A 17725-nucleotide genomic window follows, 5' to 3' on the forward strand; every position below is an offset into this window, starting at 1 on the left:
TAACTGTAGATATCATGAGTGTCACAGAGCCAGACCTAGGAACAACTGCCACTAAGCTGAGCAGGTCATTTATTTATTTATTTAGATTGAATATTTTGTTACTTTTTATGGCTAAGTTATCGTCCATTTTATTTACCCAGTCCATTTCTCACTTACCTCCCCCGATTAGATTACATCTTTTAAATTTCTGCAAGTGACTTCAGTCTAACCTTTCCCTGGCTTACTAAAATTTGGGGTGTCTCCAAATTTTGTCCAGTCATTGTGCTTGGAGCGATTGTCCCTCTTGTGATGGCAGAGGATGCCTGAGTAATGCCCAGGACACTTGCCTGAGGCTTCTGCTTACAACCCTGAGCTTCTCACAAAACGTTGAAGGTTTGGCCCACATACCAGCAAGAAGCCAACATCCCCATCCTAAGTACAGGCCTGGCCTAAGGTTAGCAGTAAGACCAGCATTTTGTTGCTTCATTTTCCTATTAAGCTCTGGGTTGCTGATTGAAGCAAAATTCCAATGTATTGACACACCACCACATTGTTAACACGATAGGGAGGATTTGATTATGGGAGAACAAGTCCAAAAACGGTAAATTGAAGAAAAAAAAAAAAATCTAGGGCCTTGCTTCTCAAGGCAGCTTTTGTGGTTGCATTCCTTTATTTGATGTGGTTCCCTCCTTCTCCTGTGCCAAACGGTGCAGTGTGGAAAAATGATGAAGTTGCAAGAAAGGGCAAGGGAGGGGTCAGGAGGAGATAGGGAGTGAACTGTTTAGTAACAAGAGAAAGAAAACAGAGCTTAGGGATCAAAGACAAAAATACCTGTTTCTCCAAGCAGGAAGAAAAAAAGGAACGCAGGATTCCTTTCCCTGTGCTTGGGTCCAGACCGAGACCACTGTCAGCTGGCGCCTTTCAGGCCAACCCAGAGCAGGAGGCAGGCAGGCCACAAGCTTCAGATAGGTAAGAAGAGCAGCAGTTTGAGAAAGTCAGAGCTTAGTGCCGTGGGTTACAAGGAACAGCAGGGTTAGCCAGGGAAGGCCCCAGGGAGAGGGGTGGAGAACAAAGCTGCTTTCCATCATCAGATTATGAGACTGAACACGTTTTAACACCAGCCCATCTTGGAGGCAAGTCCTAAGACAAGCATCAGAATCTAAATGAGGAAAAATGTTTCCATGCAAGAGCAGGATTTTATTTATTTACAATTTTCAAGCTGGGCAGCTTTTCTAATTGTATGGTTTGTGACTACCCAAAGTGACATTTTCTGAGTTTTAAAATTATCTCTTTTTGCACTGTGAAAAGAGCATATATGATTCATCTTAATATTTCTGAGGATCAGTCACCAACTAACAGCTAGTATTTTGGGTGGGAGGAAGGCTTTTGTAGGCAGCTTTTTCACCTAGCAAAAAAGTAGAAAGCACCAGAATATGCCTCAAGCTTCATTTGAGATTATATAAATAGCTCTCTTGCACAGTTCCAATCCAGTATCATTATGAGAACTCCCACAGTCCACGAGGTGCCTAATGCTCACCTCACCCTTGCCTGAGAGGGACTGATGCTTGTGGTTGCCCTGCTGGGCAAATACAGTTTTTAAGAGGTTTTTAAGAGGTTTGGCCTGAGCGACTGCTTTTCATTTTTGCCAACCCAATCCAGGGCTTTTAACCTATATTTCTTCCTGGATAGATCCCTATTTCCAGCATCCCTAGAATTGTCAAATGATCCTCTGATCCTAGATCAAGAGTCAGCAAAACTACAGCCACTTTGTCTCATGAGCTAAGAGTGACGTTTTACGTTTCTTAGATGGCTAGAAAAACACTTAAAGAATAATATTTTGTGATTTGTAAAATCTACATTGCAGCATCTATAAATAATTTCATTAGAACACGATGTGTCACCTGTTTACGTATCGTCCGTGGCTGCTTTCATGCTGCAGCGTCAGAGCTGAGGGGTTGCGACAGAGACATTGTGGCCACAGAGCCGACACCATTTACTGCCTGGCCCTTTTCTGACGAAGTTTGCTGACCCCTATCTGAGGCCCTTTCACAATGACTGTTTCAGAAAAGATGTATTTATTGACTTCTAATGTCTGTTTTGGAAATTTGACTCCTATCTCTTTCCCTACATTCATTTGACTTTAAGACCACAAATTCTTAATTGAGTGCCTACTATGAATTTGACATTATTATTGTTTCTCGTGTTACAGCAGTGACCAAAACAGTCAGAGGTCCCCATGCTAGTCAAGGGTACTGAGGGGAGACAATAAACAAATCCCCTATGTAGAGTGTCTTCGGGACAAACATGCCATAAAAAAGGCAAAACAAAAATGAAGGGATACCTGTGATGGAGGTGAATTGTTATAAATAGCTTGTTCAGGCTGGGAAAAGAGCAGAAGGACTGGGCCAGTTGACTGAGGTGGGAGCATTGCCATGGGGGCAGCCCTGGACTCTCTAGGGAGCGAGGAATCTAGATGAGGAGTTACAGGAGACAGGGCTGATTGAATGTGGAATGTGAGAGAGAAGAGGCAAGAATGACTGAGGAGGAGCCAGTAGGCTGGAGCTGCCATTGGCTGCAGTGGGATGAGGCCAGGAGCAGGAGGTTTTACAAGTGGGCCTTGCTTGTGAGTAGGTCAAGTTGGAAGTGCACTTTAGACATCCAGATAGAGGCAGTGAGTAGGCAGTCGGCTCTGTGAGTCCAAGTTAAGGGAAGGTCCAAGCTAGGATATAAATATGAAAGTTGTCAGTGCAAGAGAGGTATGTGAAGCATAGAGACTGGCTGAGATCAGTCTCCAGTTGCAGATGTCTCCTTCTCTCCAGGACACCTCTCATTCTGTGACTATAAACAGAATTTCTTCTCTGACCTCAAATTTTCTTTCCTGCTCAGGTCACCACTGGCATGCATCAGGATCTACCACTGCATCTTCTTACTCCCTCTCCAGGCAGATGCCCTTTCACCAGCAGCCGTCCTGGGCAGCCTGAAGCGTGAAATACGCTTTTCTCACAGGTGCAGAAGCTGCTCTCTGTGGTCCAGGACCCATGGTCCGCTGTCTGCAGAGTCCCTAGCCTTTGATCCAGGGCCTTGCCTTGTTGAGTAGAATCCGTGGCCTTCTTACTTCAGTCCCCAGTCTTGATTAGACTGTTCCTTCGCCTTGTCTTCTGATTACCCACATGTAACTAGGCTGCCTTTTGTCCATGAGTAATCTCAGTGGTAATCACCTTTTTTCTAGTTATTTCCATAAGTATCTTATATTCCCACATTAGACCTTAAGGTCCTTTGTTTTCTTCATCTTGTCCACAATGCCTTTCAAATTGTCAGTGACGTAATGCCCCAGGGATGGGAGGCAAATTTGCTCTTACCACACCCTTCCCCATTCCCAGCCCCAGTTGTACACCCCAGCGTGAGGTACAGAGCAGTGGTGTGAGGCCAACCTGCTCTGCATCCATAGGGAACCTCTTAAAATGCACATACCAAGGTCCCATCTCAGACCCACTGAACCTAATAAATCAGTTTCTCTGGAGTGGTGCCTGGGTATCTTGAGTTTTTTAACAGGCTCCCCAGAGTATTCTCACACAGTCCTGACAACTACTAGTGCAAAGAAAGGATTACAAGATGGGTTTCACTGTTTCCAAGCTGTAGGACCTTGGGCCAGTCATCCATCTTAAGCCTCAGTCTTCCCATCTCTGCAATGGGTGTAATAAGACTTGCTACCTACTTTGTAAGGCTGTTGTAAACCAAAAGAGAGAGAGAGAGAAGAGCACTTTGGAAACAAATTGTAAAGTGTATGTCCTGGCATTCTGGCTAATCTCATCTTCTGGTATCTTTGTTTTTGTGTATGCAAGCCTAACTGCAGCTTCCTACAGATTAGTTCTTAGAGCACAGAGACTGGTAATGTGTGCATGAAGTTGCCTAATGCTCTTTGTGTGCCTGAGGCTCTAGTAAAGAACAGTGAAACAGGAATCAGGTGGATACCTTTCTCTGCCCCAGTCAGGCAGAGGCATTTTTTCCCCCTCATTCTCTGCATCTTCCTTTGAGCATCATTAAAACCAGTGTGCAAGAAGGTGGGAGTTATAAAAATGCTTGTGGATTTAGCTGACGATAACTATGATATGCATTGAAGTATGCATTGAATTTTTATTAGCTGTACTGAAGTATAACTGACAAAGTTGTAAGATATTCAAAGCAGACAATGTGACGATTTGATATATGTATGTATTGATTTTTATTCCAGTAAATATGTTATAAAAGTACTTCATAGGAAAAGTAACCTATGCCCATATACTAGCAGCACAGTAAAGCCATTCCCTGGGGCCCCAGAGCTGTAAATTGCTAACAAACTCATAGTAAATGTACTCAGCCCCAATGCCTGGTGTTTGAAAATAGTTCCATCTCTTAAAGAAACTGTGGTGGAGTCAACTGCAGATAACAGGCCCAGGATCAAAATGCAACAAGAGGGGAGAAGCTTTTCTCTCACTTCGTCTATTCTTGTCTTGCGCGCAGCCAGGCATCATTGTAAGTAGTTCATACCAAACCTTAATAGAACATCTGCTAAGTCCATTGTTGTTTTGGGGGATTTACTTTAAATGCTTTTCCACATGCTGACGGAATCCTGATGGTGGACATCTGTTAAGATTACTGTCCCTGGAAGGCTTTTTAAAAATGTTAACAAACTTAAAAAACACATTTCTGAACAAAAACTTGGTTAGTGTTCATGTCGTGAGACATATTCTGTTTGCAATTACAATATTCCCAATTTTTGTATTTTTTTTAAATGTCAGGTTTCTTTGCTTGCACGCCACCTCCTATCTGCTGGAAATGGCCCGGCCCGGCAGGTCCTCTGGCCCTCAGAGTTCTTCGGGGTCTCCTGGGGTTCCTTTGCTTAGAATGAAAAAGGCCTTCATTGCTTCAGTTCAGGTACCTAAATCAGTTTAATAAATGTTCCTGGAAACGGCTTCAGTGGATCAGCCTGAACTACCCCAAGCCACAAGTAGCCAGAGGAACCCGACATGTGGAACCAGGTGTCAGGCCCTCAGATGGATTTTTGTGTCAGAAATGACAAAAGTGGTACCTAAAGACCTGAGGCATGGTAGGTTTAGGTCAGAGACCCCTGGATTTAGATGCCTCTCTGCCATTTGCCACCTCCATGACCTTGGAGAACTTCTATAGCTTCTCTAAGCTCCAGCATCTGGAAAATGGGCTAACCCCTCTGTCGCAGGCTAGTGTGAAGCAGAGATGATGTTACGCAGGAGGGCACACATCATAGTGCCTGATACCTAGTGCTTTTTAAAGGGAGCTATTACTCCTCTTCCATCTTGTGGAAAATTCATTCACAGTACCAACAAAATCCGTTACATTTTAAACTCTTCATGTTTACTGTGCCTAAGTAGGGAGCAGCTGATTCAAATTGTCCATATAGTAGTCACTCTATAATAATTCCATAACTTGCTAAGTAATTTCATTTAACAATTTGAGCTTCTTTTCAGATTTTGCTCCAGAGGAACATTTTCCTGGTGTCTAATCATATTTATCATTATCTCAGTTCCATTTTCATATGTCCCTCTAAAAACGGGAAACAAGAAATGGGATACAGTATTCTAATAAGGACCTGATATATACTGCAAAGAAGCATGTTTAATGGAAGTACTGGGTTAGTCATAAATGCAGTATGGCCAGGCCTCCATCCGTTCTTAGTGAACCCCTCATCCAGTTTGACTCCCCAGATTTTCTTCCTGTAAACTTATCACTGTGATCTCTTTTTTTTTTTCTCCTGTTACACTCATTGAGAATTTTCAATTTAGAATTAGACCCTGGTTTTATCTAACTGACGTATCAAAAGACTCTTGAGATGGCTCAAAGTTGAATCTATAAAATGAGACGACGGCTAACAGCAGCTCTAGAAAATTCTTTACTAACACAAAGAAAATCCAGTTGAGGGAAACAGACCAACCAGAGTCTCTCCTTTATCTACCATCTGTGCACTTCTGGGTTTTCAGAAGCTATATAGGACTTTTTTTCTTTCTCCTACAAGTTAACTTGTTGTGACATATGATATTTTAAGATAAGAACAAATGAGATGACACAGTGATGAGTTTTAAAATATAATTTTTGGAGGATAATTTCAGCCACTTCTACCACTGTTTCAGGACATAGGGAAGTTAGAGTTTTCAGTTTTTCACACTGTCTTTCTGTGAAAGAATTTCTGATGAAAAAGGATGTAGACTCTGGAACCAAGACAACTGGGTTTTGAGTCCATCTCTGCAGTTTACTTGCTGGGTGACCTCGGAAAGATACTTAGATCCTTAGAACCTCAGTTTCTGCTTCTGTAAACTGGGTGAATTAGATCTACTTGGCCGGGTTGTTATGAGGTGGAGAGGTAATGAAATGCATAGTAGAGTGCCTGGCAAAAGCAGATGCTCAATAAATAACATTGACTCGTGTTTTGCTGTAATGGCTCTTCTGGCAGGCCACCAGGAAGCATACTCTGACATTATAGAGTGCCCCAGATTCTTGAGGGCCCTGGCATTCCTCTACCTTGAAGGGAATTAGCTGTGGTGCCCTAGTCACAGATCCAGAATGGGAAGCTGAAGTCCTTAACAGAGTTAGGCATACAGTTAGTGTTTGTTGAATTGAGTTGAGATGAGTTGAATTGAGTTCCCTTAGGATGTCTCTTAACCTGGGGCCTCCTGGTAATTTGTGTCCATCCATCCATCCACCGTCCTGGAGGGTTCCCCATGACAGTGCTTTACCCCCCAACACTCCCCTGCATCATACTGTGGAAGAGGCAACCAGGTCATCTTCCTGTCCCTCAGAATCCTATTCAGAGGCACAGCAAGATGATAATGCTGATCCAGTTGTCTCTGACGGGTCCTAGACATAATCTTTGACCATGGTGTACTCAAGCAGGAGACATTTTAAAGTCTCTCTTAGAGTGCTTGGTTCTATCTTAATATTACTGTAATTCTATTTATCTCTTGAAGGAGATGGGTCTTTTTGAGAGTAGTGTTATGCCACTGCACTGATGAGAAAATTGAGTAGAACCAAACAGAACAGACTTGGCGGAAGCAGGAATTATAACTGAAGATCACTGGCCCTTCTGGTTTTCCCCAGCACCAAGTCATGTTTTGTTCATTTTATTTGACCCGTAAGGTAAAACCCCCAAAGAGAGGAGGGAGTCACCGTTCCATAATGGGTTAAAATCAAACCCCATGGTCCCAAGTGAGGGCTTCAGACAAGCTGACTCCCTGCGTTTTTCCATGTCAAAATGCTCAAAAATACTTCCTTTGTGCCGTTTCACCGTAGCCAAGTCTTCAATATTAGAAGTGCTCTGAATTTGCAGAGGGCCAGGTTCCCAAAGGGCTCTCTATTAGCTATATCTGCATGAAAAACAATTGCATCAATACAGTGAACACAGACAATTTTTATATTTGACTTTTAGACCCAGTTAGACAGACCTAGAAGTGTTTTTCTGGCTACCTTTTGGGATATTTAACTCCGTTGTTGGAAAGGCTTCTCAGACTCTGGCCTCATCCTTCTAATTTATATCCACAGATTTGGTTTCAGGTCTAAGAATTAGCAGCTAATTTCTCATTTCAGTCCATGAAGAGACAGAAGGTACTTTCTCATTGAAACAACCCCTGCGCCCCTTTGTCCTTCCAATTTCAGCCCAAGACACAGCCACCATTCTAGTTGACTTTCACTTTTTACTCTGTTGCTCCCCTCCCCCATCTGGAGATCAGAGGAATGGACAGCAGTGGTCCCTTCCACCCCTGCTCTCCCTTCCTGGCCCCTCCAACCACCCCCCCCCCTCCCCGGCCCTTCTGCACCCTACCCTGCCAGGAGCCACTCAGTCCAGCCCATCCTCTCTGCAGCCAGCCCTGCATTCCTGGGAAGCACCCAGGGAGCCCTGCAATCTCTGCAGGATGCTGAGCTTTCTGTTATGCCTGCTCCACCCAATAGATTTTGATTCATGAATATTAAATAATTAGAGATCACCAGGCTGGACCTCCATCCTACACCCTTTAAAAACATAATAGCTTTTTTATTTCATGACACTTGACTTTATTTATTTAGCATGATCAGGGCAACATTCAGGCTATAACAGGCCTGTTAAATATTTACCCACAAGGCGGATATTTATACGTGAATCAGCAGCGCTTATCAGTATGTGACGCTGGCAGTCAGGTTCAGTACCCTCACTAGCCAAGGACCTTCTGAGTTAAAGGGGGCAGTAGGTGTCCTTTTAAAAATAAACTCTCATTGAAAGCAATCCTTCATAGATCTGAAGCACTGCACACATTGAGGCTCACGCCGCAACACCAACTCAGGCATTCACAAGTCGATGTGACAGAGGCATTGGCCCCTCACGTCAGAGGTCTAGTAGCTGTGCTTGTGTGAAGGTTGGAGTAGGAGAGGCTGAGTAGGAACAAAATGGAGTGGAACGCTTGCCCTGCTGCCGTGTGGAGCACAGTAAGAAGAGATAAGCTGTATCCCAGGGCCTGCTTCAGTGTGAGTGCTTCTGGAAGCCCTGTGGCATCACTGCAATCCTGACCCAGCTTGCTGGTAGCCAGACCCCCTGTTTCTTCCCATCCTCATAGCCCCTTCTGGAGGAGAATCCCCCTGCAATCAGGGAGGCTCATAATTCAGCAGTAACAGCATGGACTCTGGCAGTAGGCCACCCCAAGTTCAGATCTTGGCTCTACCATTTCCCCGTTGTGTGAACCCAAGGAAATTTCTTCTGCTCCTGCCACCATTCCTTCTCCTGTAAAATTTGAGTGATAATTCTCACCTCACTTAATTGTGGGGAGGATTCAATTAGGTCATGAGAAAGCACCTAGCAACAAGTGTTTTAGCTCCTGATAGTCACAGAAGCAGAGTGCAGAGATGGACCTGGTGGCCAAGCCGCCAGCCTTTGGATTTCTCCACATCTCTGCTTCTTTTCATCATTATAGGCAATTTTTTGTTTAATGACTATATTTCAGAAGAGGAGAAAGTCTCAAGTTTAGAGGATTCCCTACAGACTATTTTCATTTTTTTAAATTCAATTTGATGAATGATTAAGAACTTATACTGTAATATTGTATACAGTTCAAAGCCCATTATAATCAATTCCAGGAAACTGTCCAAATTATTTTATTTTTTGGAATTTTATTATGCTAAAGATTGTTCCTCTAAGTAAGCTATGAGAAGCCTGGATCTTGATATGTTCTATCTTATACAGATATCCCCGCCCCCACCCAGTATGGTCAGCATATAAATATTGGATTTATTTCTCTTGTACTATAGAATTTTCTTCTTAATCAGTTTCTATCCTAATGGAGTCATTAGAACCTTCTGGTTAGAAGTGTGCCCTCTGTATATTTTTGCATACAAAGGAGAGGACAGAAACCCTTCCTCCAGTTCACAAGAAGTCATAGGAATTTTCCTAGCCTCCTTTGGAGTTTAGGCTCAATCTCATCCAGTATCTACTCTGAGAGTAGCAAACGGAAGTGATGTTCTTGCTGATTCTGTGCAGTTGCAGACTGTAGATGATTCATTAATGTCATACTTAGTCAAATGCTGTCTCATAATTTTTTCAGTTGTCAGAGATGTGCTTTTTAGGTCTCATCCGAATAGAAAAAGTCAACAGCAAATATTTCCACCACATGTTGACTTCCTCACATCACCCTGGATTTTATTCATGTGTTGGGGCTTTTTCATTCCATAAATAAATATAATAATCATTTCTACTGGAAAAATTAATTTCAGAAATCTGTGGTCAGTAGGGAGACAGGCTGGGTCTGGGACCCTTTCAGTACTGATATTGTGTCCTATATTGCAAACCCTAGGCTAAGTCTGTCTGCTCTAAACTGCTTAGGAATGATCTTCTAGATTGTTCTTGTGAAACACTTTGCTTCCATTTAAGGCCTTGTAACTGTGGGGATTTGGTTAATGAATAATCATAGCATTAATGGATATTAGGGGTCTTTTTATACCCATCATGTTACAGAGGTAGTTTAAGAGATGGTTTTACAGTAAAAAACCTATACATTAAACTAAAACTCAAATAAGAAAAACAAATTAGGACCAAAGAAAAGTTAGAGTAGAAAAGAAGATGAAATCGAGAATAAGAATGGGATACGCAATGTATACTGTGAGATTCTGAACAGTTTCTTTAAATAATCATATGCTGGTTAATTTAGACTGAAAAGGAATCTCCACAAAAGTCCTGGAAACTGTTTCTGGATCAGCATTGTGTCTTAGTGCTTGGATCGATGATTTTTGACTGCACCTTCTTGTTTAGATGGATTGAATGTCAGTGTTGACTTGGAACAGTTGCTGTCTTCCTACCCATATTGGCCCAGAGACACGGGACCGGGCAGCACAGTGTTTCAGAAGATGTTTGGTTAACTGCCACCATTTAAAACTTGAGACATTAAATCATCTGGCTTTCTGGCTTCACGTGAAAAATAAGGGTCCACTGAGACCAGGCTTGTGTTTGCGTAGGGTGGAGGCAGAGGTCAGCCGGAGTCGAGCAGTGGATAGCCCTCCCCACTGTGCAGAAACTCTGCAGTTCTCTGAGCTTGTTTGTATCAGCTGCCTGGGCCGGGTCCAGCCTGGAGTCTGCAGCCTGGTCCTAGTCCACCAGCCTCACACTAAATGTGAGGAAGCTGTCCCCGGCAGCCCAGCTGCAGGAATTCAGTTCAGCTCAGTGTACAGGTTTAAGGAATGACTGACTCCTCCTTGCCCAGCATAGGAGGGCACAGAATGGAGAATATGAAAACATGTGTCTCCATCATAGGTCCAGCCCATTGGCATTAAATAGGGCATTTACAATCCACACCATTCAGGGTGTGCTAATTCGTCCTGTCATGTAGTCATGGGTAATGTGAACATTCTGATTTAACAGAACAGATTAACATAAAGAAAGGTAACCATAAAGTGAAGCCCATTTTCCCATCCTCATTCATCCAAGCGGTTGGTGGGCAGACCTTGAGAAGTGAAACCGAATCTGTTTGGGGGTGTCACTTCCTACATTGCTGGAGCCCTAAGAGAAGTGTCCCTTGTACTCTTGTCCTTTCAGCGCACTTGGAGGCTCCTCAGCTCTTCATATCCCAGCTTTTCCAGGAGGAGGATGTCTCATTGATTATGTGCCTCAAGTATGCCACCTACTCACCAACAAGGTAAAGAAGCAAGTCTCCTGCCTCTCCGGTTGCGAGGCTCTTCCCTCCGGCATAGCCCCGTCCCGGCGTTGTGCTGTGAGGGCGCCCTCAGCTCCAGCTTTCACCTGCGCTGGCCTTTCCTCCTTCGAACTACAGTTCATCCATTTCTCTCCTAGTTCTTTACACCCCTTCTTCCTTTTCTAAGGATTCTGACTTCCTGTTCCAATCTTAACCTTCATCCTTTAAACTGCTACCTCTTCTTAAATTTCCTTTATGTCCTAAGTTTTTTGCTAGATCTTGCACCTTTGAACTCCTCCATATCCCAGTTATCTGGTGCATGCACCCGTGGGTGTGTGGGGATGTGTGTGTGTGTGTGTGTGTGTGTGTGTGTGTGTGTGTGTGTGTTTGCCACTAGTTAGCATCAAGGTAATTCACCTGAGCTGCCTTTACCTCTTTCTGCTTTTCTATGCCTCACTTTTTACTAGTCAGCTCTTGATTCTCCATGTCACCTCTAGGAGCAGTTTGCCAGAGTCCGGCTCTACTAGGGGCAAGCTTTCCAGGTCAGCTGGTCCAGTAGGCAGGCACGTCAGGTTATCTAAAGCTTTCTCTTAGCTTCATGAATGAGTCATTACATTCTCAAGTAGCAGAGTTTACATTAATGGCTATTGTCAGATATTTCTAAAAAGTATAAGTATATACATGTTAATATCCATGTAGTGTTTTTAGCTAAAACCTGGAGATGTTCATCTACAAGCAATACTGACTTTCTTCTCCCACATTGACTGACTCAGTTTGCTTTATTCCCAAACTACTGTTTTCTACGCTCCTATTGACTTATTCACATGGCTTGGAAAATAAATCTTTTGTTTGTCTCTTTCTTTCAAAAGATAGCTCATCTCTATATAGGAAATATTTTTAAAGTACAATAATATTTCAAAGGCTTCAGTATTATTTTTTTAAATGTCAGAGAAACTAAAATCTGGCAACTGTGCAGTCTGTGGGCTTGGCACAGATTCCAGGGCATCTCACTCTCTTGGAGTGTTGCTTCTCATTGGACCAAATTCCCCCAGCCTCTGCCCTCCTTCAAAACTGATCGGAGGAGAGAATTCTTATTTACATTGTGGGACTTTGCACTGCCTTCAAATCTGTGTCCCAGTATTATAGAGAAACATGCAAATTTGGTCTTCCAGAACTGAGAAGAAAAGCCTTTTTTAAAGCTCTCCAATTGAGATTAATTTCTAGTCATACATTTTCCTCAAAAAAAATTATGTTACCATTTTCCCAGAAATATAAGAATCAGTCTGTTTTTCTTATCTGGTTCCCTTTCATTAATTTTACTTGTCTTTTAAAATTGATGTTCTTATGCTTGCTACAAACGAGGACAGTATGGGCTGCTTTTAGAAACAATCTCTTCAAATGAATTTCCATAATTACATTGGAATCTATCTTTGTAGCCAGTTTTGTTGTGGGTTTCTGTTAAAATGGTTTTCTGTTTTTAAAATCAAGTACACAGAACTGTTTTCATCCCTTTTTAAACAAAGCCACTTAAGCAAACTTATCATCTGTTTTTCTTTTCCCAAAATAACATTTCTGATCCTGCATTAAGCCTGCAAAGTAAGCACTGTTTTTATAAATTGACATAAACCCCTATTATATAAATAGAATTGTTTTACTTTTAAAGGGTACAAAATGGCTATCACTACCAATTGTGTCAAGGTTATTTCAAGCACTTTATCTCAAGCTTTTGTTAGCCATGGAAACTCATTGTGGCTACAGCCAATATAAACAATTTGGGGGGCCTCTTTCTCCCCTATTTCTTTGAGCCATTATGAGGACATTATGAGGAATGTATTTTTGTGTTAGTAGCTGATGAGTATATGACTTTCAGATGTCCAGCTTAATATGTTCACAAATTTTTAATAAAAACTGTCATTTGGTGATAACAAGGAAATATAAAAAGGCAAAATAAAATCCCCTATTTAACACTCCTTTTTTGGATATTAGGAATTTAAAAAGAAAGAATTGAGCATTGTCCTGCCTTTTCAACGGGAGCTGTAGTTCAGGATAAAATAGCCCCCATTTGATGAGAGGATACTCTTCTTTACAGATAATTCCAGCTGATAAATGCACAAGAAGTGATAGAATTCAAAAAAATCAGTTTTTTGGCTCTTAATGAAATAATTGATTCAGACAAGGATATCCAGTGGATACTAAAATTATGAGGTGAAAGGTTAAGAAGGGGACTAGGTCTTCACATGCTTTGAGTAATATGCCCACAGGCTGCTCCTGGCAGCAAAGGGGATACCTCCCTTTACAGTGGGGGTAGTCCTGCTGTCGTCACCTTAACCAGTGATCAAGCCCACTATCATCTATGAAGTTTTCTTGCCCAAAATATTTAACCTGAATCTAATTACACCTTTAGTCTAACTTCCAATTTATAGGAAATATAGGGAGTAGAGGGAAAAGGAAGGAGATGACCAGAGGGTCTAGAATGCAGAATATTCTGCAAGACAGCTAGGCCAACCTTTTTGAAAAGTCAATATCATATATGTATGTGCAATATCACACACACACACACACACACACACACACACACACACGTGTACACACCCCAAGAGGTACTTTTATTCTATACTAAAAGACTTTCTAGATTAAGTGCCTGATCCTTAGTTATACCCTCAATTATACCCTTCCTTTTAAAAGAATATTTTGGAGACAGCTGGGAAATTATGAAAATGCACAGGACACTAGACAAAGTCCAAAAAATGATTGCTAAATTTGTTGGGTGTGATCATGACACTGTGGCTCTGGAGGAAAATGTCTTGTTTCTCGGGAGTACGTGCTTACATATCTAAGGGCAAGCAGTCATGGCGTCTCAAGTTTCCTTTGACTTGTTTCAGCAAAGATAGACCAATAGCTTGATCAGGAGGTAGGTGGCTGGATGAAGCAACTAGACAAGATGTTCACAGTTGTTGAATATGGGTGACGGGAATGTGGGGATTCATTTGCCATTCTTTCTATTTCTCTGAGTCTTTGTAAGTGTTTTGTCAGAAAGCATTTGGAAATTTCTGACTCCTCAGCTTTGTGTTCATGTTCCAGGTGCAGTATGTGATTCAAGGGTACCACAAAAGAAGGGAATATATCGCTGCTTTCCTCAGCCACTTTGGCACGTAAGTTTCTCCATGTTTACACCATCTACCAGCCATGGCCTCACATCCCCATGACCCTGATGTGAGAGCTTGATTAAGAACATAACAGTCTGTGCTTATGTATGCTAGCTTTTCAGTACCATTTTGACTCTTTCTGGTATGTTGCATACACAAAAGCTCCCAGGAAGATCACTTTTAGGATTCTTTGCTAAAGAATAGAAACAAATATCTTCCTTGGAGCAGCGTCATGCTGTAAGCCCAGCAGTAACAAAGGCAGCACTACCTGTTTGTTCTAGAGCTCTTTACACATGCCTAGCACTTTCACCTCCATCTGCTCCTAGGAGTCCCAAGTGAGCCAGGTGGGCTTTATAGGCACAAGTGAATGAAGAGTGCCCTGAAACTTTAAGAAGCCTTGTAAACTGAGGGAAGTCACCCACCTACAAGAGATAGAGCCAGGGTGGGAGCCCTGGTTCTCAAGACTCAGGTGTTCTGACACAGGACTCCTGCTCACAGCTTGCCACCCGAATCTAGGCAGGAAATCCTGCATTAGACCCAAAAGCAACGACTCTCACTTGGGATTAGGAATTGGAAGAAGGCACAGAGAGGGACGAGGAGGCATGGGACTGCAGGTATAGGGGTCACCTCTTCCGTGGCTCAGGTTCCTTAAATGACATCAGAGGCCTTATTGAGCTTCTGCTTAGAGCTTAGCCCAGTGGCAGAGGGAACATGTTTTCCCCATAGTCGTCTTCAAAAGGTGGGGGACCTTCTACCCATTCATGGGGACTGAGCACTAAGGGTGTTAGTGGTCTGTTTATATCCCACCTTATTCCGGAGAAGGCTTATAAATATAGAAAGATATATATAGTAACACAAAATTAAAAATTTAAATAAGGAAATGAATAAATTAAGGCCAAAAAAAGTGGGAATAGGGAGGAGCAGATGAAATCAAGAATAAGGTTAGCCATTTCCTGGGATATAATTTTGTAAACCATGGTGTAATTATGGGCAAAATTTCTAACTCCTTAAAAACAATTTTAAGAAATTTTCTCATTATCCATAGTGGAATTTTTTATGCCTCCAAAATAGAACTGTCAATATCTTAAACAGTGTGACTGTCACTTGCCATGAGTCTTTAATACTTAGGATTTTTTCAGCTTTATGAACATTTTGAGAAAGTACTTATGAAACAAAGTGGTTAATAAATGACACTATTGGTCTTCTAATTTTTGAGGAAGATTATTTTTAGTATATATAATTAAAAATGAAGGACCTAGGACAGCAACCTCCCAAGTAGGGTGCACACACCTGAGAATGTGTGTCTCCCCTCACTCCATTAGCACAAAAGAAAAATATGAAAACCGCATTTATATCTTTTAAAAAATCTCATTCTTGGGGCACCTGGGTGGCTCAGTCCATTAAGTATCTGCCTTCTGCTCAGGTCATGATCTCAAGTTCCGGGATCCAGCTCCATGTTGTCGGACTCCCTCTCCCTCCGCCCCTTCCCCCAGCTCATGCATGCGCTCTCTCTCTCTCAAATTAATAAAATCTTTTTTAAAAAGCCAAAATAGGAATCCTTTTTTAACATACATTTTGTCTATGTCTTATGCATATAATACAGTAATATAGTAGTACCTGTATGCAACTACTAAATCATATATGCGATTCAGTATAAATTAAGTGATTTGCCTGAAGTCACATTCTTATTATATTGCTATACTGTATGCATAATGAAAAGGATTCTATGCTTCTTTTTACTTACAGCATGCAGGATCTGAAAAGCTTAGATAGCAGTGTTGTAACATACTGCGTTGATTACAAATTCATGAAAAAAAATTTAAACTGGTGAATGAAATTGTTGACCTAAGTCAAAGATCTGAATGCTACACCAATAGTCTTTGAGTAAATCACTCAGCCTTTTGAGTCTTAGTTCCTTTACATTTACGGTGAGTTCTCTGTTCCTACTTGAAGTGAGAGACCATCAATACTGACGGTCTGATGCTCTGGACTCTGCCAGGGAGATAGCAGATGCCTCCTTGTGTGGATGACAGAGATGATTCTGTCTGTCGTCGTGTGTGGCTAGCATCATCATGTTATGGTGATGTCTCCCAGGTGGAAGCTCTGGTGGAAAATGGGAAAGGCGAGCCTATTAGGATTTCACCCAGGCCCTTCCATGGTCCTGGGCTATTCTCTTCAAAGCATGACACGTACCCTGTGCGTCTCCCATCTGAACCAGCGCCTACCCAGCTAATGTGGCTCTTGTCTTGAGCCTGGTGGGGAGGAGAGGGGACGCAAATGAAAGGATTCCAAGTGCTTTAGAAGAAAATAATAGAGACTCCTAAACTAAGTAACGTTGTCATTGCTCATTACTGCTTAGTGCTTAAATGAAAGTAAGACTCATCATCACACAGACAGTAGTGTCATTGCTGACCTTATGGCTTCATTTGTCCTTTTACTCATAACTAGTAACCAGCATTTGCATGGCATTTTATGCTTTATCTTACTTGTTTTTCACAATCTTGTAATGAAGCTTGAAAATATTATTATATTTGTTTTACAGATGAGGAAACTGAGGCTCCAGAGGTTAAGTGATTTGCCTGAAGTCACAATAGTAAATGTAAAACTGTAACTTAAACGTAGATACTGTCATTCCAAACCCCACATCCTTCCTATGATAACATTCACTTAACCTTAAATGCATCTCAGATTCAATCACCATGATTTTATGAATGTATTCTTTACTTGGTTCCATCTCTTTTATGCCCTTTTTTTATGAGGGTTTCTTTCTTTGTGTGTGTATGTTTTTTATCACTTAGAGGTGTCGTGGAATATGATGCAGAAGGCTTTACAAAACTCACTCTGCTGCTGATGTGGAAAGATTTCTGTTTTCTTGTACACAGTGAGTACACTTTTGCTGTGAGCATGCCAGCATACATTTGCAAATATACTAAACCATATGTAATAATGACCGTGAAAACCTTTAGCATCTTGATGTGGTTCCTTTTACTTTAGTATATTTACCACATGATCTTAAAGAGAAAATATCTCTAGAGCAAGGGTTCTCAACCAGGTATAATTTGCCCCTCGGCAGATGTTTGACAGTGTCTGAAGACATTTTTGATTGTCATGATTGGGCAGGACAGAAGTGGGGATTGTTCTTCTGGCATTTAGTGGGTAGAGGGCAGATGTGTTGCAGGACAGTACCCCAACAACAGCAAAATCATCAAGTACAAAATGTCAGTAGTGCTGAGTTTAAGAAACCCTGCCCTGTGTCCAGGGTTCCAGATTCTTATTTCAAAGCATCTTTCCAGCATGAGATTCCAAAACTTTCAGGATTATTCAAAACATATTTGCTTTGATCATATGGCTATCATCGTTAAATGAAAATAGTACAACTTTGATAATATAATATGTAAAAGATGAGACAAGTTTGAATGTATTCCCATCATCACTTTTTAGTTT

At 41.8% G+C, this 17725-nt stretch overlaps 1 protein-coding gene across 13 annotated transcripts in view; it reads left to right on the forward strand.

Moving 5' to 3' along the window:
* Positions 1 to 17725, forward strand: part of BABAM2 (BRISC and BRCA1 A complex member 2) — a 449505-nt gene that overhangs the window by 349783 nt on the left and 81997 nt on the right. For 11 of the 13 annotated variants that reach the window (XM_049096099.1, XM_049096100.1, XM_049096102.1 and 8 more), the window contains 3 exons: positions 11039 to 11138; positions 14217 to 14287; positions 17080 to 17162. In XM_049096099.1, the coding sequence (XP_048952056.1) occupies positions 11039 to 11138; positions 14217 to 14287; positions 17080 to 17162 (254 nt within the window). The remainder of the gene's footprint in view (positions 1 to 11038; positions 11139 to 14216; positions 14288 to 17079; positions 17163 to 17725) is intronic. The other 2 variants (XM_049096103.1, XM_049096104.1) reach the window with 1 other exon arrangement.

Source organism: Canis lupus, chromosome 17 (genome assembly GCF_003254725.2).
Source record: "Canis lupus dingo isolate Sandy chromosome 17, ASM325472v2, whole genome shotgun sequence".
Lineage (NCBI taxonomy): Eukaryota > Metazoa > Chordata > Mammalia > Carnivora > Canidae > Canis > Canis lupus.